The 27,500-nt window shown below is 18.5% G+C and overlaps 8 protein-coding genes across 8 annotated transcripts in view; 7 read left to right on the top strand and 1 right to left on the bottom strand.

Annotated features, from left to right (window-relative positions):
- Positions 1–499: 499 nt before the first annotated feature.
- Positions 500–4,784, top strand: PADL01_0932000 (conserved Plasmodium protein, unknown function; the record flags this gene model as incomplete). The annotated part of the gene is made up of 3 exons (XM_028682010.1): positions 500–4,034; positions 4,181–4,482; positions 4,668–4,784. The coding sequence occupies 3 exons, from the start codon at positions 500–502 to the stop codon at positions 4,782–4,784; spliced, it is 3,954 nt and encodes a 1,317-aa protein (XP_028538330.1).
- A 677-nt stretch (positions 4,785–5,461) lies between these two features.
- On the top strand, positions 5,462–8,929 carry PADL01_0931900 (conserved Plasmodium protein, unknown function; the record flags this gene model as incomplete). The annotated part of the gene is made up of 1 exon (XM_028682009.1): positions 5,462–8,929. One exon carries the CDS (start codon positions 5,462–5,464, stop codon positions 8,927–8,929), a length of 3,468 nt encoding a protein of 1,155 aa, XP_028538329.1.
- A 511-nt stretch (positions 8,930–9,440) lies between these two features.
- On the top strand, positions 9,441–10,367 carry PADL01_0931800 (apicoplast ribosomal protein S6, putative; the record flags this gene model as incomplete). The annotated part of the gene is made up of 2 exons (XM_028682008.1): positions 9,441–10,066; positions 10,253–10,367. 2 exons carry the CDS (start codon positions 9,441–9,443, stop codon positions 10,365–10,367), a joined length of 741 nt encoding a protein of 246 aa, XP_028538328.1.
- Positions 10,368–10,932: 565 nt separating this feature from the next.
- PADL01_0931700 (palmitoyltransferase, putative) lies at positions 10,933–13,829 on the top strand (the record flags this gene model as incomplete). The annotated part of the gene is made up of 8 exons (XM_028682007.1): positions 10,933–11,099; positions 11,235–11,440; positions 11,619–12,304; positions 12,413–12,612; positions 12,867–12,963; positions 13,271–13,508; positions 13,639–13,688; positions 13,794–13,829. The coding sequence occupies 8 exons, from the start codon at positions 10,933–10,935 to the stop codon at positions 13,827–13,829; spliced, it is 1,680 nt and encodes a 559-aa protein (XP_028538327.1).
- A 107-nt stretch (positions 13,830–13,936) lies between these two features.
- PADL01_0931600 (peptide release factor, putative) lies at positions 13,937–15,424 on the top strand (the record flags this gene model as incomplete). Its single annotated transcript, XM_028682006.1, has 2 exons — positions 13,937–14,332; positions 14,621–15,424. 2 exons carry the CDS (start codon positions 13,937–13,939, stop codon positions 15,422–15,424), a joined length of 1,200 nt encoding a protein of 399 aa, XP_028538326.1.
- Positions 15,425–16,471: 1,047 nt separating this feature from the next.
- Positions 16,472–18,199, top strand: PADL01_0931500 (M18 aspartyl aminopeptidase; the record flags this gene model as incomplete). Its single annotated transcript, XM_028682005.1, has 1 exon — positions 16,472–18,199. The coding sequence occupies one exon, from the start codon at positions 16,472–16,474 to the stop codon at positions 18,197–18,199; it is 1,728 nt and encodes a 575-aa protein (XP_028538325.1).
- Positions 18,200–19,032: 833 nt separating this feature from the next.
- Positions 19,033–20,322, bottom strand: PADL01_0931400 (profilin, putative; the record flags this gene model as incomplete). The annotated part of the gene is made up of 4 exons (XM_028682002.1): positions 19,033–19,091; positions 19,408–19,666; positions 19,802–19,915; positions 20,239–20,322. 4 exons carry the CDS (start codon positions 20,320–20,322, stop codon positions 19,033–19,035), a joined length of 516 nt encoding a protein of 171 aa, XP_028538324.1.
- A 2,931-nt stretch (positions 20,323–23,253) lies between these two features.
- PADL01_0931300 (protein MAM3, putative) overlaps positions 23,254–27,500 on the top strand; it is a gene marked incomplete at both ends in the record, with an annotated part of 4,626 nt that continues 379 nt past the window's right edge. The window contains 3 exons of the mRNA XM_028682001.1: positions 23,254–23,317; positions 23,528–23,923; positions 24,087–27,497. Coding sequence (XP_028538323.1) covers positions 23,254–23,317; positions 23,528–23,923; positions 24,087–27,497 — 3,871 coding nt within the window. The remainder of the gene's footprint in view (positions 23,318–23,527; positions 23,924–24,086; positions 27,498–27,500) is intronic.

Raw genomic sequence — 27,500 nt, 5'->3', positions numbered from 1 at the left:
TAATTTGTATAATAATATAAAAATAAATACACGTAATTTTTTTTATTATAATATATAAAATAAATATAATATAATTTTATTATTTATTATTTTAAATAATTTCTTTATATATAATAACATTATACATCTTTATATATTTTTATATCAAAAAAAAAATAAAAAAATAAAGGAACATATTATATATAAATAATTTTATGAAACGAAATAAATAAATGAATAAATAAATAAATAAATGAATAAATAAATAAATAAATAAATAAATAAATATCTCATGATCATAAATGTTAATATATATAAAAAAAAAAAAAAAAAAACATATGACTTATGTTTATATGAATTAAAAAAATAAGCATATTATTATATATATATAAAATACATAATATATAATACATAATATATATAAAAAAATTACTGGTTTATCCTTTCCACAGTATTATATACATTTCATAATATTTTCTTTATTTCTTTTTTTCTTTATTTTTTATTTTGATTGACTAATATGGAGAGCCAACTTGAGAATGATATGATTAGCATATTTACAAAGAGTGTATCTTCAAATTTTGAAGATGTAAAATATAGTGAGGAGAAGATTAATAATTTATATAATGATAGTAAGAAAGAAGAATATATAAAGATAATGTTAAAATTAATTATGTATCCTTATAATGAAAGTAATGATAAGAAGAATGTTTATGATAATACTTTAAATAAGAATGTAAAAGTTAGTATGCTGATTAGTATAAAGAATTTTATAAAGAAGAGTGTACATAGTAATTTAGAAAATATGGAATTAAGTAATGATGTTTGTATCTTTATAAAACATATATGTTTACATGTATTATTAGATATAAATAATGAAGATATAAAAAGTTTACATAAATATTTTTTTGAGATTTTATTTAATTTATTTAAATTTAATATATGTGATGATTATGATTATTTATTATTTTATATTATCATTCTATATATTAATGATTATAATTATATGGATCTAGTACAAATATTTAATAATGAAGAAAAAAAAAAAAATGCAGATTCTTTCAAAATTATTGAATGTATTATGTTATATATACAAAATAAATCTATCATAGAAAATATTAATCAACATAATTTTTTTCTAGAATATAATAAAATAATGCAAAATCTGGAAACTATCAAAAATATTATAATTAATAGAAACAATTCTTTAAATGATGATATAATTAATTATATTAATAATACTAAGAGGATATATAAATCGGATGATAAGTATAATTTATTTATGTTGAATGATCTTCTTTTATATAATATATCACAAGGAGATGGGATCACCATGAACAATAATAATAATAATAATAATAATAATATGCTCAATAATAATCCTCACAATAATAATAATAATAGTAATAATAATTTTTATAGTGACATTCAAGGATTAACATTCAATTTCAATTTTCAAGGCAAAGGAACCATAAGCAAGGACTATAATAATAATATAAAATCTATTGATACAAACACATTATTTCATAATAACCTTATGATGAATATCTTTTCTAATATGGATTCTAATCGTTTTAAAAAAAAGTATATAGCCTTAAAAATTATAAGAAAAATTTTAAAGAAATATAAAAATAATGACTATGTATCCAAATATGATTTGAAAATTATATTAACACATATTGAATATCCAATTACATTATATTTTATTTATTTATATAACAAATTAAATGAATATACTAATTATATTAATTTAAAATTAAATACTTCAACAAATAATTTTAATACATCTAATAATAATGATATGATAAATAAAGAACTAAATAGTTGTTTTTATAATATGAATCATATATTAATGAATATGCATGTATTCTTAAAAATATTCTACAATATTAATATGATAGACTTACCAGAATATTATGAGGATAATTTTGATATCTTTTTTAATATTTTCTATAATTTCTTATTATATGATGAAAATGTTTTAAATAATTATTATAACCATTTGAATGTCATGAAAACGGTTATGATAGGTGATGCTGTCACCATGCATGGGACTCACAATAATATGAATAGCATGAATAGTATGAATAATATGAATAATATAAATAACATGAATAGTATGAATAATTTTAGTGTCACCTCAAGTGATGTATTAAAATGTAAAGATGATTTTAATCAGAATTTATTAAAGTGCAAAATAATGATTATAGATGTTATAAAAATATTATCTGAAAATTATCAAGATGAATCCAAAATGTATGTAATCAAATTAATATGTTCATTAATACAACTATTATATAAAGAAAAAGATAAAATATTAATATGTCACAACTATAATTGTTTATCATCTAGTATAAAGTTAATTCATCATATGACCTTAGAAAATAATGATTTGAATCCATATAAAGATAAAGTATTTGTAGAAAAGGTAATAGAACGTGTATTAGATCATATACGTTTAAAAAGTATAGATATTGATGAAATATTAGAAGCAGATCTAGAATATTTTAGACATGATTTAAATAATGTAAATTCATTTTCAATACGTTCCACATCTATATATTTTTTAAAAACATTATGCAATAATTATTTTGACTTATGTTTTCCAATTTTAGAATTTAAAATACTAACAAAAGATACATTATTAATGTTGACATCTGATGGTGTTCATATGAATAATAAAACATCTGAGAATTTATTAAACATGTCAAATATAAATAATATGTGTATTAATAAGAATGATCCATGTTATGAGGCTTGTAATGTTGAATATAAGGTTCAATTAATAACTTGTTTAAATCATTCTAATTTAGCACAGAATTTTTATGAGCATATGATAAAAGATTTAATGAATGAATTTCTTATGACAATAAAGATGAAATATAATAATATGGATATATTGTGTTATAATATTGACAGTTATAATTTTGAGAACCACCATATGAATAACACCCTAAATAGTAATAATAATATGAATAGTAATAGTAATAGTAATATGTGTGTGTGGTTAAGAGATGATGATATGTTTAATACATCTAATAGTATTTATTTATTATCTATATTAAAATATTTATTAAATAATAGAAATATATGTAATACAAATAATGTTTTAGATATATTTTTATTTTTACATTTCTTATTATATAATGAAAAAATAATGATACATAATTATGCATGTCTATGTATAAATAGGATATTAAATCAGACATTAAATGAGAATATTTATAAGATATTATTAGATAGTAATTTGATACAATCTATATTGAAAAGATTATTATTTTTATTAAAATATAATGTATATAATAAAATATTAAATGAATATATATTAATAACAATATTAAGAATATTTCTTATATTTACATATAAAATATCAGATTTTTATGTTATGATATTATTAATTATAGATCAAATTATTAAATTAATAATAAATGATTCACATAATCCTTTATTTAATCATTATTTATTTGAATTATTAACAGTTATTATATCATTAATATATAAATCACAAGTACAACAACATATACAACAAATAGAAGATGTTATTATTACAACATTTTCACAAATACTACAAATTTATATACATGATTTTATTCCATATGTATTTCAAATTTTATCTATTATTGTTGATAATACAAATAATATACAAAAAATACATATCAAAATTTTAAATCATTTATATGAAATAGAATTATGGAAAAGTACTATTGGAAATGTAAATGGAATTATATGTGTTCTAAAAAGTTATTTTAAAAAATATAATATCTTTAATGATATTATCAAAACAAACATGCAACAATTATTTAATATTTATCATTATTGTTTATCAAATAAAAAATTATATACAGACTCTTTTCAAATTATTCTTAGTATATTTACATACTTACCTTTAAATTCATATGAATCTTTCTTAAAACCTTTATTCGTCTTACTATTCACTTTCTTACAGCATTATAAAAATGATATAATTAAAATTAAAGTCGTTCATTCGTTGTCTGTATTTATATTAAAGTCGGACGTTTCGCTTTTTGTAGCAACACTGGACACAATTCAGCAAGGTAAAACTTATCCCACATAAATAAATAAATAAATATATATGAATATATATATGAATATATATATGTATATATATATGTATATGTATATATATATATATATATATATATATATATATATATATATATGTATTATATTTTATTTTTAGGCCTCATTTTTAATGTCCTCAAGAGCCTCTACCTACCCATTCTCGATAAACTAATAAACGTAAACGAAAAAATTATCATATTCCTTGCACTCACAAAATTAATAAATCACGAAAAAATCAGAAACGAGCCCTTTGTTGTAGACATTTTAAATTCTTTAAACAAAAATATAACCAGTAATGAATTAGTTTTAAAAAAAAGTAAGATACAACATTTAGATGTTGAAAAAGATGAAATGGATCAAAATTTTGAGGTGACATATGTGAAGTTACAAATGATCAATAATGAAAATGTAAACGAGATGGTAAGCCAAAAAATATAAAAATATAAAAATATATATATTTTTAAATGTGTGCATATTTATGTGTCCACATATAAATAAATAAATATATATATATATATATATATATATTTATATATATATATATATTTTTTTTTTTTTTTTTTTTTTTTTTTTTTTTTTTTTTTTTTTTTTTCCCCTCTTTACAGGTACTAAAAAATATAAATATCAATGATGAACTCAAACAAAATTTATATAACCAACACTTCATGCAAATATGTCACAATAATGCTTTTAATACAATTCTTCAACTATTTAATAATTAAAAAAAAAAAAAAAAAAAGAGCAACTTTTTACAGCACACATATAATTTATAAACACTATATATTACATAAATGTATATAATATATATAATATAATTATGTATATTTTCTTTTTTTTTTTTCTAATGCCAACATATATATATATATATATATGTGTATATAATATAATTATGCATATTTTTATTTTTTTTTTTCTAATAAACACATACATAAATAATACATATATATTTTTTTATTCTTAATAAAAAAAAAATTATAAACAAAACCATATTATATATATATTATATAACATCGCTTCATATTAATGTTAAAAAAAAAATAATAATAAAATAAAATATAAACCTTTTGACTTTTTTTACCGTTTCTTTTTTCTTTTGCTTTTATAAATATAAAACTTTTATTAATAAATTGAAGTTCAAAATATAAAATATATATATATATATATCATATATATCATATATTTTAACTCTTAATTACCAAAAAAAATAAAATAAAATAAAATAAAAAATTAAAATGTACTCATCAAAGGCTATTTAGAATGTAAAATATTATAAGTTTTAAAAATAAATACATCACATATATATATACATTTATAAATTTTTGTAGATATATAAATATATTATTTTTATTTATTTTTTTTTTTGTTTATGTTTACAAAATGATATGGAAAAGTTTGTATGATGAAAATTTTTTTAACCAGTATTGTAGAAAATGCTTTTAAACGAAAAGATGAAAAAAAAATTAAACAACTGTTTCATTTCATCACTCATACAAAGAAAAAATGTAATATTCAAATAAACGAGGAAGATATTGTATATGTCATTTCAAAATATGGAATATATATAAACCTTTTAGAGAATTATTATTTAACAAGAAAAATCTCAAATGACAATATTTATGATTCAATATACTTTTATAATAAATGTAAAGATGAAAATTTTATAAAATTAAAGAATAAAAAAACGAACCAATTCATAAATATTAATATAAATCATAAAGATAACATATACCATAAAAATCAAACCTTATATAATCATTATTATTATGTAAAACAAAAAAAAGAAAAAATATTAATAGACCCATATCATAATTACCACCTTATAAAAAAATTTCTTTATTACAGTAAATTGTATTTTAACTCTTTTTTTCACATATATTTTAAATGTTTACTCAAAGAAACACAATGTAATAAAAGAAATATTAAAAATGATATATACCTATTTCACTCATTATGCTTGTTAAATTATAAAGAACAAAAACAAATAACCAAATATATTTTTCAAACAATAATTACAAATATTATAAAAACAAATCAATATTATTTAAATCATAAAAGAGACAACAAACAAAATATAAATAATACAAACCATTTATTTAATAATGCATATCCATTATGTAGTAATACTATAGTAGAACTTGTGACAGTCATAAATAAACACATTGATAAAATAAAAATCTGGGGAATTCATATTATACAACTATTATGTCTCCATTTGTTCAATTATATTTTTCATTCTACCTTTTTTATAATAAATTGGAAAAATGGGAAAATGGAAAGAGAAACAAATGTTCAGGTGAAAAGTGATCAATTAAAAAATGTTCAGGTGAAAAATGATCAATTAAAAAATGTTCAGGTGAAAAGCGATGAATTAAAAATTTGTCAGGTAAAAAATGATAAATTAAAAAATGTTCAGGTAAAAAATGATCAATTAAAAAATGTTCAGGTAAAAAATGATAAATTAAAAAATTGTCAGGTAAAAAATGATCAATTAAAAAATGATGAATTAAAAATTTGTCAGGTAAAAAATGATAAATTAAAAAATTTTTCGGTGAAATCCTTTCATGGTGTAGAAGAAAATTCCCATGTACATAATTACACACCTTATGATTCATGCTTCCTTGGAAATCTCTCAAATGTGGAGATACAAATCAACAAGGATGAAGAAACAAAAGAAATAAATATAAATGAACTGGAAGTTTTTTATAATTCCATATTTATGGATATGTCCAATTTTGTAAGTATTGTTTATTTTTTGAAAAAGTATTATAATAATTCTTTTTTTGAGAGATATAAGAAATGGATAGATCCAATTGGAGGAGACCATTTAATGAGTCTTATAGATAAAAAAATTGTTTATATATATTCACATATATATGTGTGTAATTATCCTTTATCATATTTAAAAAGGTGTATAAAATGGAAATGTTTAAAAGATAAAGTAAAGGAAAACGTAAAAATAGAAGATAATTTAGAAAAACATTTAAATTTTACAAATTATAATAATATAGAAAATTATTTAAATAAAAAGAATAATTTTTTATTTTTACAGAAAAAAGAAATATTATATTGTTTTAATAAAATATATTCAGATATAACTTATTCATTATATTCAAATACACATTTGTTAATGCTAAAAATTTATTTTTCCCAGTTTGATAAATTATTAAAAGATACATCCGAAAAAAAAAATTTTGTACTTTTTCAATACAACATGATGATTATTATAAAATTTGTAAATTTTTTATCCACAACTTTTTTACGTCAAAATGATGATATGTTTTACCATTTTAATAAAATAATTTATTATCATATTTCTTATTGTAAATCATTACTTTATTTAAAAGAACAAAATGATAAATCTAATCATATTAATGATATGATGTGTGTGTACTATCAATTCTTTGAGTTCTTATTAAAATATTACATAACTTTTTTATGTACCAACAATTTAACTTTTCTTTTGTCTTTTTTTTCTGACTTGTTCAGGCAAAAGGGAAATAAAATGAAAGAATTAAAATTGGCTGTTTTGATAAATGAAGAGATAATAAATAGGATGAAGAGTAGTTCATTTTATATGTATTCTGACGAATGGGATTATGAAAATGTGTCAATTGTGGATCCTATTTGTGATAATAACTTAAATAATGACAAATTATATATGAATAATATACAACCACATAATAACTACACACAGTCGAAATCATTTGATATGAGTTTATTAAATGATCGTCTTAAAAATATAATTGTAAATAAGAGGCATGTGTATAACATATGTAATTCATATATACAATTAGAATATTACGATGAAAGGTTTATAAGTTTAGTTTCAGAATATACTCAATTATATCTTTCGAAATTAAATAATAAAGACATAACAGCAGTAGTATATTTTTTTTATAAGATGAAATATAAAAATATAGAAATAGCTGGAAATATTATGACTCATATCGAAAGGAACCTTATACAATATAATATGAATGAAATATATATAATATTAAAATGTTATTTTGAATTATACAATTTTTTAAAAAAAAAGAACTTGAATATATTAAGTTATGTTTTTTTTTACATTTATTCGTGTTATTATATAGATAAGTTTATATTATTAGATGAGCAATATTTGTTATGTCATACAGGCAAGGAAAAAATAAAAAAAAAAGAGAAGAACAAAAAAGAAGATATATTAAAAAGAAGTAATTTTTTACAACACCATAATATGGACATATCATTTTATATAAAAGAGTTGAAAATTTTATTTTCTTCTTTAAATTACAAGATAAACATATTATATAATGAAGAAAATAAATGGATAGAAATACAAAATAATGATGATATAAAATATGAGATCAATGAAAAAGAGATAAATAAAATTCTTTTAAATATTTTTATGAAAGGAGAAAAAAATAAAGAAGGAAAAACAAATATATATTATTATCAAATATATAAGGACAAAAATTTTATAAAATCTATTTTAAATATTTTATTCCTTTTATCAAAGTATAAAATGAAAAAGCATTATATGTTATATGATCTCAGTTATCTTACTTTTATAAAACATGATAAATATAATAATATGTTACATGTATATGATTGGGCAAGTTTAATAACAAGCTACAGTAAAATAAAATATAATGCTCCTTATGTGGATAAATATATTTTAATATTCTACAATATTTTAATAAAACAAAATAAAAAAATAATAATGAATAATACAAATAATGATCCCAATAAAAATTATGATACTCATTATTGTAATGAACATATGATGAGGGTAATTAACTCCTTGTTTTGTTATTTAAAAAATATGAACCTCAAAAATAAGGTGTTAATATATAATTTGTTAGGTAAAAAAAATAAAAGCATGTGATTCTTATACGTATGAATTATGGGGTACACATACTGGATAAAATAAAAATATATATATATATATATATATATATATATATATATATATATATTTTCCCATATTTTTTTTTTTTTTTTTAATAATATTGGAATAAAATATAAGGCAATCCCCCTTTGGTTTTATTATATATATTTAATTTTTTATACATACACTATAAATATATATATATATATTATACATATATATTTTTTTTTTTTTTTTTTTTTTTTTTTTTTTTTTTTTTATTTTATTTTATTTTTTTTTTTGTTTAATGACGCCTCTTTTAAAACTTAAATAAATAATATCCTTTTAAATTATAATAATATATATTTTTAAAAAAAAATTAAATTATTGATAACATTTATTGTGGCCCAAAATGACATATATATAAAAACCTCACCCTCCCCGCTTTGTTTTCCTTTTATCTTCTTATATTCCTAGTTCAATTTTATTTTATTTTATTTTTTTTTATTTTTTTTTTTTTTTTCTTCTTATGTGTGTTTTTTTTAAATACATAATTTTTTTATTTTTCTTTTTTTATGTTTCGATATTTTTTAAAAGATCAAAATGTCACAAGATTATTAGGGTGGTTGATATGAAGAAAGGTGTTATAAGACCAAGAAGATATAAAAGTTTTTTTTTATTTTTTAAAAATGTAAGAGGGTATAAGAAGTCTGATAAAAGTTTCTTTAATGTTTTAGAAGATGCCAACAAGTATATTAATAAAAATAAGAATGGAACAAAAAAAAATGAAATATATGGATCATTGAATGAATATATATATAAATTATTAATAAGAAGATTTAAAAGAAAAAAAGAAAAAAAAGAATTAAATATATATAAAAATGTTCAATCAGCAAAAAGTTCTTATAATATAGATTTATTATTTTCTTGTAACTATCTTATTAGTGATATAAAAAAAAAAATAGCTGAATATATATATGAGTTGAAATTAATAGAAGCTCAAAACTTTAAAGTCGTATATCTTGGAAAAAGAAAATTAGTAAGACCAATTAAAAAATTAACAGAAGCATATTATATTCTTTTCTCTTTTGAAGTATATCCTTCTATGATTGAAGAAATATCTAACAAGTTAAAATTACAGGATCCCATCTTAAGGTAATACAAAAAAATAAATGTACACACAAAGTTGTAAACATTATGACAGCATATGGATATGTAAATATCTTATGTAGCCATAAAGTTTGTAAAATATAATCATATGTATATTATATATATATATATATATATATATATATTTATTTATTTATATATGTTATTTTTTTTTTTTTTTTTTTTTTTTAGATTTATTATAACAAAGAATGAGAAGAAATCTAAAAGCATTGAATTTGAAGAAAGCGAACCAGTCAAAAATGGAGTGGAAAAATTAGAACAGAATTTTTTTAAAAAGGCATCCTAATTTTTTTTTCAAGTAAATAAATAAATATATATATATGTATATATTGTATATATATATATATATATATATATATTATTATTTTTTATTTTTTTATTTTTATTTTTTTTGTCATATTTGCTAATACGACAAGGATGGATATTTGTTAAATTAAAATATATACATATGTAATATATATATATTTTATATATTTTATTTATTTATTATTATTTTTTTTTTTTATGTGTTATACATGTATGCAACATGTTTATTATATATGTTTATGCAATATTTGTATATATATAAATAAATATTTATATATTTATATATTTATTTATTTATACCTTTTAAAGCGTAAAAAATTATTCACGCTTTGAATTTAATAGTACTTTTTTAAAAAATAGACATTCAATATATAATAAAATAAATATAATAAAATGATAATATGATAAATTCCTAACAAAAGGTTTTTATATATTTAATATTTTTTTTATTATGGATTATTATCACAAGTGAATATATATATATATAAATATATATATGTATTTATTTATATATAATATATATTATTTCTTTCGCTGTTGAAATAATGATAAATGTATTGCCATATGTGGTAGTCTTCCTCAAAATTTCCCTTCTTTTTACATGTATTCATTTAAAAAATATATTTCCTTTTGTTTTTTCGAGTTTTTCGTTTTTTCTTTTTGTTTATTTGTTTTCCTTCCTTTTGTATATCATAGTGTCATATCGTAACCCGTACAAAAAAAAAAAAAAAAAAATAAAAAAAAAAAATATATATATATGTAATATATATATTATGTATGCACACATATATATATATATATATATATATATATATTTATATATGTTTTAATTTTTTAATTTTTTAAGAGGATATGTTACCACGTGCCCAACAAACTACATAGAGAAAGATAATGCCATACAAGTGAAAAATATTGTTAAAGAAAAAAAATATAATGATACAAAAGATTATAATAATAATAATAAATTAATATATGACACATACAATGAATTATCATATTTCTCAACGAACGATAGTGGAACGTCATGTAGTTTTTTTTCTTCAACCACATCTGGTAAAATAAAAAGAATAAATTATTTTATTATATTTTGTAATGCAATAAATATATTATATATATATAAATATATAAATATATATATATATATATATATATATATATATATATATATATATATATATATATTTATATATTTATTTATTTTTATTTTTATTTAACTTTTTGATTGTTTAAGAATGTTCCACTGACGAGCTTCTAAGCCTAACAATTTTACACCATAAAAAGAAAAATACAATAATAACAGAAAAATGTATGAGAAAAAAAAATATATATAACCATGGCTCTTACATTGATCAAGATTATATTATGAGAACTGACAAACAAAAGGAAAAACCTAATCAAGTGAAAAGAAAATATAAATATTATAAATATAAAAGAAATGATCAGCTTTATAACAGATGTAATTTCTTTTTAAATGAAAAAGAAATAAAGTGTTCATTAAATGAGGACAAAGATATAGACACACAAAATGTAGATAGAAATATAAAAGATATAAACAATATAGAAGATATAAAACATATAAACAATATAAACAATATAAACAATATAAACAATATAGAAGATATAAAACATATTAAAAAACTTAATATGTTCAAAATAAATATAACAAAAAATAATATATTTTTATTTTATAAAAAAAAAGTTTCCTATTACAAACCTTTATGCTTAAGAAACATAAATAATATTTTAAATTATTCCAATATAAAATTAAATAAAATAAATAAGCATGATATTATATTTTATAAAAATATAAAAACAAAAGAGAACAACAAGAATAATCACATTTTTTATTTATATCGTAATAAGTTATATCAATATAATATACCACTACCTTATTGTGAAATATGTCATGTATATCAGGTTTTTTTTTAAAAAAAAAAAAAAAAAAAAAAAAAAAAAAAAAAAAATTACTATAATATTGAAATAAGTATTATTTTATTTTATTCTATTTTTTTATTTTTTATTTAGATATTAAGAAGTAAACATTGTCAAGTGTGCAAAAAATGTGTGAGAACTTTTGATCACCACTGCCCTTGGATAAATAATTGTGTAGCTGAAAATAACCGTAACTTCTTTTTATTATATTTATATTTTGAAGTGTTCACTATATGGCACTCCATCAAATACATTTCATATTCCGTGTATCTTATGTTATATGACGACAACGGGTGTGTAAAAATAAACAAGCAAATAAATAAAAAAAATATATATATATATATATATATATATATATATATATATAATATATTATATATATTTATGTATATTTTTTTTTTTTTTTTTTTTTTTTTTTTTTTTGTATATACATCCTTTACGCGCCTACATTAGGGACATACAAATAGTGTTCATCTGATCATTAAACAATAAATATATTATATATATATATACATATATATATATTTTTTTTTTTATTTATTGTTAGATTTTTATTTGTGTGGTTCATTATATTAATCGTGACGATGATTTTCTTCTTTGTGATGACTCTATGCCTGATCATATACCACAGCTATTTATGTTTGGTAAGGAGAATAAGAAAAAAAAAAAAAAATAAAATAAAATAAAAAAAAAAAAAAAAAAAAATACATATATATATATATACATTTAACATATAACATATTCTTGTTTATATTTATTTATTTAAAATAAATAATTATATGCACTCCCAGTACAATGTTATAATTTATAATTTAATTTTTCTTCCCATTTATTGACATTAATAAATAGCTAAATATTTTACATTTAAATATATTTTTATTTTTATTTTTATTTTTATTTTTATTATTATTTTTATTTTTTTTATTATTTTTATTTTTTCTTCTCATAAAGATTAACGAGACGACGTGGGAAAATATTAACAGAAAAAAAATTTGGTATTTAAAAAATATATCAGAAAAAAATCACAATCCTTTTTTTTTAGGTTATATAAAAAATGCTTTAATATTTTTTTGTTATATACCTTTGCCCTTTATATTACTTGAGAAAATTAGGAACTCTACTTTAGCTTTTTTTTTTACATTCAATATGATAACCCATGGAAAAGAGGGTGAAATAATATGGAAGAGGAGTAATAAAAAAAATAATAAATACATATATATATATATATATATATATATATATATATATATATATATGTGTAATATTCATATATGTGTAATATTTTTATTATATATCACCCCCCCTTTTTTTTTAAACAGATAAAAAGTTGTCATATAGAAGTTGCAGTTATGTATATCATTGTGTTGAGGTAATTCATTGATTATCATATGATTATATTTTTTTATATACACATGATAAAATAAAATATATATAAAATATATATATATATATTATATTTATTATTTTATTTTAGACATTTTCTAGGTTCATGAGAAAATACTGTTTATAAGAAGAATATATTGAATTGGATCATTGATATTATTATTTCATTTATAATTAATCCAACTTATTTTTTTTTTTTAAATAATATATAATAATAAATGTTCATATTACAAAATGTTTAAAAGGTTCTTATCTTTATTTAAAGTTCTTTATAGAACACATGTAACATATTTAAAGAACGAACAAAAAAATTTACTCTATGAATTATCTAAAAAAGAAATACCAAAGATAAGTGAACATAAAGCATACAGTGAAATTATAAAATTACAAAAACATTCTGAAACTTTATATTCTTTAAATGAAGAATTAGATATATATCAACAATTATTAAAAGAAATTACAGATTCTAAAGAATCTTATGAAGAGCGTTTAAAAACAAATGAGGACATTATCCACCTAAATTACAATATTGAAAATATAACTAATTTAATAATTGAGGATATAATATTATTTTATAAATCTTATGTTAATAAGGACCATCACTTGGATGCAACAGAAATTAAAATGGAGGTAATAAACATATAAACAAATATATAAATATATAAATATATATATATATATATATATATATATATATATATTTATGTTTATGTATGTATGTGGGCAAAAATCTTTACACATATACATATTAATTTACTCATTGTAGCAACATATAACTATTTTTTTATATTCATTACATATTATCATAACACGAATCATTATACATATATATATATATATATATATATATATATACATATATATATTTTTTTTTTTTTTTTTTTTTTTATTTACATTTTTGAACACCCACTTTTTTAGATTACTGCTGGAGTTGGAGGACTAGAAGCCAAGATGTTTGCTAAAGAATTATTTCATATGTATGAAAATTTTTGTAAAGTTCGAAATTATGAATATGAAATAAAGGATACTATAAATGATGAATCGAAAGAAAATAAAAATATTGTTTTATATATTCGAGGAAATAATGTGTATGAAGATTTTTATCAAGAAAATGGAATTCATCGTGTACAGCGTGTTCCTATAAATAGTAAAAAGGTTCAAACATCTACATCTGTTGTTTTTATATTTGATGAAAAAAAACAAAAAGATAATATTATGAAAAAAATTAAATTTTCTAAAAATGATCTCATAATAGAAACAAAACGTTCAGGAGGTGCTGGAGGACAAAGCGTAAATAAAAATGAAACGTGTGTTAAAATCATACATAAACATACAAAAATATTTGTAGAAGTTCAAAAAACTTCTAGTCAAATACAAAATAAAAATATAGCTATGCAATTATTAAAAGATAAATTATATAACTTCTATTATGAACTAGAAAAAAATAATTTTTTAAAAGATAAAAAAAATCAAAAACTAAGTGCAGATAGAAGTCATAAAATTAGAACCTATAATTTTTTACATAATGTTATTATTGATCATATAACTAATACACAATATTCAGGAATACAAAACTTTTTTAAAGGAGACATGTTAATACAACTTATAAATAAAAAAAAACAATTATATTATCAAAATATAATTGACCAAACAATTCAATATATTTTTTCTTTAATCAATTCTCAAACGGCAGACCTCCAAATACATCCAAAAAAAAAATAAAAATAAAATAAAAATATATACATATATATATTATATCTCATATGTAATATATTTATGTGCCCACCTTTATACTTCGATTATATATATATATTAACATATATGTAATATATTATATTTTATATATACTTGTCATTTTATTTTTTTATGTATAGCCATTTAAAACATATCATATATCACTCATAAGAATAGATATCTATAATTAAAAAATTATAAATATTATACATATTATACATATATATATATATATATATATATATATATATATATATATTTATTTATTTATTTATGTGGAAATTTTTTTATCATAAGATTGATTATATAATAAATTAAATGTGGCCATTTCAATTAACATACGATTTAAAAAAATAAAAATAATAAAATATTAAAAAATTATAAAATATAAATATATATATAATATATCCCACTTAATTCTTTTTCCTCATCTCTCTACATTCTATGAATAAATGCTGCTTATCTTAAAATCGGAACATATGTTATTAGAGGCCCAAAAAAAAAAAAAAAAAAAAAAAAAAAAAAAAAAAAAAAATATATATATATATATATATAATATATATATATTTTAAACGAAATATATAATTCGACGAATCTTTCAATATTGAAGTAAACATTACATTTTCATGTGTTAACACATGATTATATTATATTTTATAAAACAAATAAATAAATATATAAAAATTATATATATATATATATATATATATATATATTTTTTTTTTTTTTATAATATAAAAAGTATATATTCCAGTTATCTCATTTGTGTTATATAAAATAACATATTATTTTATAGCTCACCATATAAATATATATATATATATATATATATATATATATATATATATATTTTTATGTATAAATATTTGTTATCATTATTGAAATATTTTTATTAACCCTTTTTTGCTTTGTTTAATTTTTTGTGCTTTCGTCCCCTCAAGCCAAACTGAGAATTAATCATTTAATTTAATTTAATTTTTTCTTTTTTTTTTTTTTTTATTTTTTATTTCCTTATTTGTAATATTAATTTATAATATGGATAAGAAAGCTAGGGAATATGCGCAGGATGCTCTTAAATTTATTCAAAGAAGTGGTAGTAATTTTTTAGCCTGTAAGAATTTAAAAGAAAGACTAGAGAACAATGGTTTTATTAATTTAAGTGAAGGGGAGACATGGAATATAAATAAGAATGAAGGTTATGTTTTATGTAAAGAGAATCGTAATATTTGTGGTTTTTTTGTTGGTAAGAATTTTAATATAGATACAGGTTCTATATTAATATCTATTGGACATATAGATTCATGTGCTTTGAAAATATCACCTAATAATAATGTAATAAAAAAGAAAATACATCAAATTAATGTTGAATGTTATGGATCAGGTTTATGGCATACATGGTTTGATAGAAGTTTAGGTTTATCAGGACAAGTATTATATAAAAAAGAAAATAAGCTAGTTGAGAAATTAATTCAAATTAATAAATCAGTTCTTTTCTTACCTAGTTTAGCTATACATTTACAAAATAGAACTCGTTATGATTTTTCTGTAAAAATTAATTATGAAAATCATATAAAACCTATTATTGCTACAACTATTTTTAATCAGTTGAATAAAGGAAAAAAAAATAACATGCAACATAATCTTACTCCATCTACAGATAAAAATGTTAGTCACAATTTAGATTCACAAAATAAAAGAGATGATAAACTTTGCCATACTTATAATGATAAAAATGACACTAATAACAATTTAGATAATAATACCGTAGAACATATGATTAATGAAAAAAATGAAGAAAAAAATGAAGAAAAAAATAAACATACAAAAAATAATTCAAATAATAAAGATGTTGTAGAACATGTAAATACAGATAATAATTCATATCCTTTATTATATCTTTTATCTAAAGAATTAAATTGTAAAGAAGAAGATATCTTAGATTTTGAATTATGTTTAATGGATACACAAGAACCATGTTTTACAGGAGTATATGAAGAATTTATTGAAGGAGCACGATTTGATAATTTATTAGGATCCTTTTGTGTTTTTGAAGGATTTATAGAACTTATAAAAAGTATAAAAAATCAAACATTAAATGAAAATACAAATAATAAAAATAATATAACTAATGATATCAATAATAATATTCATAATAATCTTTATATATGTATTGGTTATGATCATGAAGAAATAGGATCTCTTAGTGAAATAGGTGCACGTTCTTATTGTACTAAAAATTTTATTGACAGAATCATTACATCTGTTTTTAAAAAACAAATATATGAACATAATTTAACAGTTCAAGAAATTTATGGAAATCTTGTTAATCGTTCTTTTATTTTAAATGTTGATATGGCTCATTGTAGTCATCCAAATTATCCAGAAACTGTTCAAGATAATCATCAATTATATTTCCATGAAGGTATTGCTATTAAATACAATACTAACAAAAATTATGTTACTTCTCCATTCTATGCAAGCTTAATTAAAAGAACATTCGAATTATATCATAATAAATATAAACAACAAATCAAATATCAAAACTTTATGGTCAAAAATGATACTCCATGTGGTAGTACCGTAGGATCAATGGTTGCAGCTAATCTTTCTATGCCTGGTATTGACATTGGTATTCCTCAACTAGCCATGCATTCTATTAGAGAAATTGCAGCTGTGCATGATGTATTCTTTTTAATCAAAGGTGTGTTTGCATTCTATACCTACTACAACCAAGTACTATCCACATGTGTACAAGACAAATAGAAATGAATAAAAAAAAAATAATATATCCTTAACAGTATAATACATGTCTCAAAAAATAAAAAATATTAATTCAACCATCTAGAAAAAATTACACATTAACAAATTTTAGCCTTATAACTATAATAAAAATTAATATTGTTATATATATATATATATATATGTATGTATGTATGTATTTTTTTTTTTTTTTTTTTTTTTTTTTTTTTCTAATTTAACATGTTACATTAATACATCTTTAGTATTTCGTAATTGTAGGAATAAATGGAAAAACATACCACTATTTGCAAAAAATAAAGAAAAAAGAAATATAAACATAAACATAAATATATATATATATATTATGATATTAGGTGTGATCTAACTTATAACACATTTAAAATAACTTGATACCTTTTTTTTAAACCCAATGGATATATTATATGTATAAGAACTATTCTTAAGCATATACATATATATATAAATATATATATATTTTTACCATTAGTCATGTTTTCATTCTTTAAATCTATTGTTATATATAAACAATTTTCCTTTTTTTTTTTTTTTTTCTTCCGTTCCAAATTATTAAATAATATAAGTTGTGTTTATATATATATATAAAATCATAATTAAAAAAGAAACATTACATTGAAATAAAAAAAAAATATATATATATAAATATATTTTTTTTCTTTGTGTATGTGTAGATAATTAAAATAGAAATAAAATTGAGTAATGTTTAAATTCTTTTTTTTTTTTATTAAATGTATTCAAAATTTTATATTCCTCCTTTCTATAATATGTTGTTATGTTTTTATTATTTATCCTTTTTGATTAATCCTTTTGTAATTTTATTATTGGCTACTTTCAGCTAGCTCTTTTGCAAAAGTCAAGGCAGCGATTTTGGAGTTTCCTGAACAACAAAAAAAAAAAAAAAAAAAAAAAAAAAAATTTTTAACATAAATAAAAAAAAAATAATCCTTTTACATGAACATGTACATAAATTAAAAAATTTACATGAACATGTCATAAATAATTAAAATATTTATATAAATTAATATATAACAAAAAAAAAAAAATATATATATATATATATATCTCTATATATATATATATGTTCTCATCATCATGATAATAATAATTATTATCATCTAAACGTATTGTTTAAAAAAAGAATACACATAATAACTTAGTAAGAACATATTATAAAGACATAAATTTGTGTATACCTCTGTCTTGCTCTTTTTCTTCATCATATAATACAACTAATATATTTCCTCCTGGAACTTTCACCAAGTGAAGACCACCTTTTAATTTAGCACAAGTAGCTACATCAAAATTATAACCTTCAAATTCTAAATCTCTTTCAATATTTATAAATTGATATTTAGTACCTCCGAGCCAAACTCCATCAGGAGCATATCCTTCATTAAAAACTACTAGGATAGTTTGTCCTTCATTTATGGTTTTGGTAGTTTTGGTACCATTCTTCAAAATAAAAAAAATATACAAAAAAATAAATTAAAATGTAAATTTTTATATGTTCCATATAATATATAAAATGTTTGATATATATATGTATGTACGTATGTATGTATATTTTTTTTTTTTTTTTTTTTTTACTTCATCTTCAACTTCAATATCATAATCTTCTTTATAAAAGAGTGACCATTTATCAAAATTTGGGTCACTTTCTTCACCCTGAGCTACACAAGCATAGACAACTCCATCTTCTTCCTACAGATGAAAAATAAAAATATATTATATATATTATATATATCATATATATCATATATATATTTTATGTTGATTAGTGCATAATAATCTTCCTTTCTAAATATGGACAACACTCAAAAAAAAAAAATAAAATAAAATAAACGATAAATTTTTTGCAAATAAGTATGTCAAAAAGGGACACATATATATAAATAAACTCACATATATATATATACATATATATATACACATATATATATATACATATATATATACACATATATAACGAATAATATTATATTCAAGAGAGGAACACGCAACTTATTATTTTTTAAAATTTTTACCGAAGCTAATCCAGCTCCTGAAACTTGATTGGTTGCTAAAAGGCGATCATTTAAATAACTGTCCCATGAATATTCTTCTGCCATTTTTTTTTTTATATATATATATTTACACAAATTATGATGTTTTATAAAAAAAAAAAAAAAAAAAAAAAAAAAAAGAGTATGAGAGAGCGAGAAGAAAAGAGAAAAATTAAAAGTTAAATAAAATATTAAAATTAAAAAAATAAATAAATAAAAATGAAAAAAGAAAAATTTCAAAACATATATGTATATATTTAATATATTTTATAGCTAATAAAAAATAATAATAATAAAAGGTATATATATGAAATTTAAATATATATATAATATATATGAAAAGTATAAATTGTTTGCAATTTCACACAAATAAAAAACCAAAATTTGAACATAAAAATTCTCCCTGAATTTAACATATAATATATATATATATATATATAGTAATATAATTTATATATTACTATTATTTGTTTATATATAAAATATTCATATATAAATTTATATTTGTTTTTTTCTTTAAACTCTTATTAAAATATATGTGCGTGTGCAATTGAATTTTTAATACCACTAAATCATGAAAAGAAAAAAAAAAGTAAATAATCAAAAAAAAAAAAAATTTTTTTTTTTTTTAAAATAATACAAAATAAAAAATATATTATAAATATTACAAGATGAAATTATTTCAATATTTCAATGTTGCCATATAAAGATAATGTAACATTTTTATGTGTAAAAAAAGTGTTACTATTATATATGTATATATATATATATATATTTGGAAAATAGACTTTTAATGCAACCTTTTTTTTTAAAGAAAAAGATATACTTTATATTTTTTAAATTATATATATATGATATATATTGAAAAAAGCTTATATATATATATATATATATACATCTTTATATATTCTTGATATTTTTTTTTTTTTTTTTTTTTTGTGTGTGTGTGTGTTCATATTATACTACGATTTACTTAAAATATATATATACTTGTTAGATAAACCCAGAACAATTCCAGAAAAAAAAAAATAAAGAGATAGAAAGTTACATATATAATAAATACAAATGTGTATATAATATATATTATATATATTATATATATTATATATGTAATTTTTTTTATAAAAAAAAAAAAAAATGATTATATATAACGCGCTTTAAAAGAATACAAAGAACCATATTGTAAGAAGGAAATATTGTTTTCATTTTTCTTATATACGTTGGAATTGGTTTAAAAAAAAAATAAAAGAATTTATACAAAATAATATAATATATATATTTTTTGAAACATCGTAAAATATATTTATATCTTATTATTCATATAGATGTAAATATTGAGATGATGTATATTATTTACCTTGTCTTATGAAAACCTTCACAAATAAAATATAAAAAAATAAAGACCTTTTCCACTTTTCAATCTCATCAAATACAAAAAAATTAAAAATAAATATAACAAATTAATTACCACGTTATAAATAATTTGATGATTTAGAACCCATACAAAAAGATTAAAAAAAAAAAAAAAAAAAAAATGAAAATATAGAAAATATAGAAAAATATTATATATATCGCACAATACATATATAATACATATAAAGAAGAAAGAAAAAATATATTAGTTATAACATAGTAGTTAAGTTTTTATTATTTTTACAGTTAATTTGATATTATTTTTTTTCATCATTTTTTTATTTTTATTTTTATTGTGTTATTTGAAAAGAATGCCATGGACGAATAATAATATTTAAAAAAAAAAAAAAAAAAAGAAAAAATGTGCATTTTTCATGTCTGCTTCAAAAATATAAATATATATATATAATTTTTATAGGAGAAAAAATGTAAATATATAGTTATAAATAATATACATAATTAAATATATGTATATATTTATATATATATATATATGTATAATATTTTGAAGGGGAAAAAAAATATATAATAAAATAAAAAACTGTTACATTACATTATAATTTTTAAAAAAATGTGTAAAAATATTTTTTTCATGGACACATTATAAATTTTGTTATCACAGAACACATGGACAATTTTTCTATTATTCTATTATGTTATATTATTTTATATATTGTTTCTTTTTTTTTTTTTTTTTTTAATTATTTATAATTTTTTTTTTTTTTTTTTTTTTTTTTTGTAATTATTTATTTTATTTTTATTTTTATTTTTTTTTTTTGGTATTATATACAATCTTTCCAGTTTTAAAATAACAAAAAAAATAAATAAAAAAGAATAAATTATTTGAACAGATTTGCCATTGGTATTATAAAAATATAAACAGTGAGATATATTGACTATATGATTGTATGTTTAACTTTTTTTTTTTTTTTTTTTTTTTTTTTTTTTCCAAATAAATAATAATAATATATTATATATATATATATAATTTTATTCTTTCTAAATTACTTTCTTTTTTTTTGTTGTACATTTTTTAATATTACATATATTTAATATTTATAAAATTTTTGCATTTTATATAATTCTTTGGAATTAATCTTTCTGATAAAAAAAAAAATATATATATATTGAATAAATAAATAAAAAAGGGTTGTGAAAAAGAACCAGAAAAAACAGAAAAAAAAAAAAAAAAATAAAGTAAATAAAATAAATTATAGTTCATTTATAAAACACTGTATTTTTTTTTTTTTTTTTCAATATGTTTTAATAAAAATAATTTTTTTCGTATTTTTTCTATTTTTTTTGTTGAACAGTATATATATAAATATGAAAAATAAAATAATAAAATAAATAAATAAATAAAACAACGAATCTGTTATTTATTATATTTTATTTTTCAATATGTTTTAAATGATAAAATGCTTTAAATTTAATAAATAAATATATATATATATATATATAAATAGTTTTCTTTGTTGTATATAAATTTGTAGCAACGTAATATTATATATATATATGTTTATATATATATATATTTTTTTTTTTTTATTTTATTTTTTTATTTAATTTTTTGTTTTTCTTCAAATGCAATTATGGTTGCTGATTACTTGTATTGTGATATGCGGTATCCTGAGCTCTCTTTTTTCAGGTATAGTAAATATTATATGTAACATTGGATTTATAATATTATTATGTAAATAAAATTATTATATTCATAATTGTGCCTTATATGTATATAATAATCCTTATGATTGTCTTATTTTTTTTATTTGTTCTTCATTTTTGTTGTTCTATTTATTTTTATTTTAAATTGTGTAATTTTTCATGTATTTTTACATATTTCTTAATTTTAATATAGGATTATCGCTTGGAATTATGATGCTTGATACACTCCAATTGAACTTACTGATATTAGTATCTGAGAAGAATAAGAAAGAAATAAATAATGCAAAGAATGCTAGAAAGATATTACCATTAAGAAATAATACGAATGAAATACTTGTAACATTCATAACAGCAAATGTTATGGTAAATTCTGCATTTAGTTTGTTATTAAGTGAGGTAACTGATGGATTTACATCTTTTATAATTTCAACATTAATCATTACAATATTTGGAGAAATAATTCCTCAATCTATATGTTCAAAGCATGGACTAGCTATAGGTGGATTCTTTGCACCTTTAATTCATGTTCTTAAGTTTATTCTATATCTTTTTGCTAAACCCACAAGTCTGTTGCTAGACCACTTCGTAGGTAAGATAAAATAAATAAATAAATAAATAAATATATATATATATATATATAAATACATACATATATATAAATATATACATATATATATATTTATTTTATTTTCATTTGTTGATTCACTTGTGTATGTGTGTGTTTTTTTTAAATTATTCTTTACTTGTGACAGGCAAGAACGTCCTGAACACCTACGACAAGAAACAATTGAAGGCTCTAGTCGACATGCATAAAAGTGCTGCAAATATTTTACATGAAGATGAAGCTAAGATTTTAGTAAGTGCTCTTGAACTTTCTCAATACAAGATTGTTCATATAATGACAGATATAGATTATGTTTTTGGAATTGATTATGATACACCCATAAATTATGATACAATAAAAAAAATATTGAAGAGTGGTTTCTCAAGAATTCCTGTTATCAACAGAAATAAAGCAGAATGTATTGTAGGGCTCATACATATAAAAGATTTAATAAATATTTGGTTCGGTATAAATAAAATAATATTTGATAACAGAAATAAATTAATGGCGAAACAAAAAATAAAGAAAAATGGAAAAATCCAATTGTTTTATAAAACAAAAAGTTATATAAATAAAAAGGAAATTGATGATATAAATAAAAAGGAAATTGATGATATAAATAAAAACAAAATGGGTCATATAAATAATAGTGAAAATGATGATATAAATAAAAACAAAATGGGTCATATAAATAATAGTGAAAATGATGATATAAATAAAAACAAAATGGGTCATATAAATAATAGTGAAAATGATAACCCTTTAAATAATATGCAAGGTGTTTATCAGTATATGAAAAAAAAATCACAAAAAATAAGAATAGCAAATAAAGTTTATACATTTAATGGTAAGAAATTATATAGTCGTAAAATTTTAAAGGATGAAGAAAGTGATATATCGTCATTAAATAAAAAAAAAAAACATATCACTTTATCAGAAGAATCTTTGAATATTAAAAAAAAGTTTATAAGTAATTATCAAGATATATATAGTAATGACATATATAATATAAAAAATAATAATACAAATATATATAGTAATTGTAATAAAGAGAAACATAATAATTATAGTGATCATAATATACAATCAGATTCATATAATAGTAATAATATTATAAATAATAATGCTAACAGTGATAATACAAGTTATGATGATGGGGCTCATAATGAAGATGTCAAAATAAATATAGAAGGAGCTAGCTTTACAAATAATAATAGTAGTAGTAATAGTTGTTATAGTAGTAGTTGTTATAGTAATAGTAGTTATTATAGTGGTAGTAGTTATTATAGTAATAATATAATTGAAAAAAAAAAAAAAAAAATATGTCATATAAATAATAATAACTCATTAGAAAATCATCCATATAATAAACTTATTAATAATCAAAAAGAAAAAGAAAAAGAAAAAAAAAAAAAAAAAATAAATGAATCATTTATTTTCAAAAATAATTATTACCATATGGGACCATCTGATATTATTAATCCATCTAAATTAAGAAATAAAAAAAAACAAGATATGATGAAAAATGTACCCAGAATAATTACAAAAAATAAAAAAGTTAATTTTGTAGATTATTTATCTGATAATATGATTGATACTAATGATGAAAATAGTACAGTATCTTCATGTAATGAATATATATATACTAATATTAAAAGTAAAATAAATTTTTATGATAAAAATCGTAATAAAATTAAAACAAAGCAGCTAGCCAAAATATTCAATAAGAAGAAGAAACAAATAACATTCAGATTGTGGGATGGCAACAAAGAAAAGAAAATTGAGAAGGACATTGACAAAAATAATGAGGAAAGTGGAAATAATAAAGGAAGTGGAAGTAATAAGGAAAGTGGCAACAATAATATTAATATTAACAATAATATTAATAGTAACGACAACATCGATAGTAACAATAATAACAATAATATCAATGGCAACAATAATATTAATAGTAACAATAATATCAATCAACAGTGTGATATACAAAGCGGGGAAGAAATGATTGGTCTTATAGAAGATGAAAATATAAACATACAAGACACTACACATAATAATTCTGACCATAGTAATAAAGATATAAACAAAAACCTTGATAAAAAACAAACAACTACAAAATTTAGAACAATCAATAATTCATATGACAATGAAAATATCTTTAAAAATAATAAATCTAATTATTCCATAAATAAGAATAAAGAACAATGTAATGATTTATATAATTCAGACAACTTGAAAAGTGATAAAACCATAAACATAAAAAATATAAAAACGTATGATAAAGAAGATGAAACAACAAAAAGAAAAAAGAATAAATGGAAATTATCACAAAGTATTATGATAAAAGAAAATTTGAATAAAGAAAAAAATATGAAAGAAATATATAAAGATATAAAAAATTATATAACTATTAATGAAAATAAAAGTATTGAAATACCATTAAAACATATATTAAAACATATAGGAAGATATATATATGGAGTTGATTATAATGATAGTATATTATCTCTTTTAAACTTTTTTAAAAGTGCAAGTAATCATATGGTTGTTGTAAGAAAAGTTATTTATAATGATGATGAAGATCCTAGATATTCTCATATTGGTATTATAACATTAGAAGATGTAATCGAAATATTATTGCAAGAAGAAATTTCAGATGAATTCGATTTTAAGAAAATTAAAATGGGTTCTAGTATTCCTTCGAATTTTGTGTGGAAAAATTCTGATGAATCAAAAAAAAAATTCAAAAATAAAATGAGAAGAAGAACTCATAAGGTGGTTTTTGATAGAGACAATGTTAAAATGATAGAAGGGATAGATGAAGATGATTCTAAAAAACAAACACCCCAAACAACAACAATAAATAATAATCATAATAATAATAATAATAATAATAATAATAGTAATCATAATAATAGTAATATTCATCTCGATACTGATGATAAAAAAGTAATAATTTCTCCTTCACATAAAGATATTTTAAAAAGAGCACAAACTATTCTCAAATATAAAAAAGAAATTATCAACTTCTTAAAAGAAAATATATATTTTAAATACATAGATCCTCAATTATTAAATCAATATATACAAAGAAAAAAAATAAAAACATTATATAAAGATGATGTATTATTAAAAGATAATACTTTCCTAAATTATGCTATCATCTTAATAAAAGGAAAAGTAAAAAAATTATCATCATATGAATCACAAAATATTATACAAGATAAATGTTTTATAGGACTAGAAGCTTTAGGACCATCAAATATTATTGAATTATTTAATCAAACCATTGAAAAAAGAAATTCACTTATAAAAAATATGGAAGAAGAAGAAGAAAAAAAAAAAAAAAGAAGAAAATTCACAATTTCAAGACCACGATTAACATTAAAAAGTTTTAAAAAAAAAGAAACCATCTTAAAAAATAAACAAACTATTACAAATAAAAAATTGCCCAATCAAGTTATAAAATCAAATACACATGTTATAAAAAAAAATATAAATATATTATTTAGAAAGTGGTATACCCAGCATGTCTACTATAATAAAAATGCATATATAGCAGGTA

This window comes from Plasmodium sp. gorilla clade G2, assembly GCF_900097015.1.
Source record: "Plasmodium sp. gorilla clade G2 genome assembly, chromosome: 9".
Classification (NCBI taxonomy): Eukaryota; Apicomplexa; class Aconoidasida; order Haemosporida; family Plasmodiidae; genus Plasmodium; species Plasmodium adleri (nom. inval.).
The sequence above is the reverse complement of the archived record's forward strand: the minus strand, read 5'-3'. Positions and strand labels throughout refer to the sequence as shown.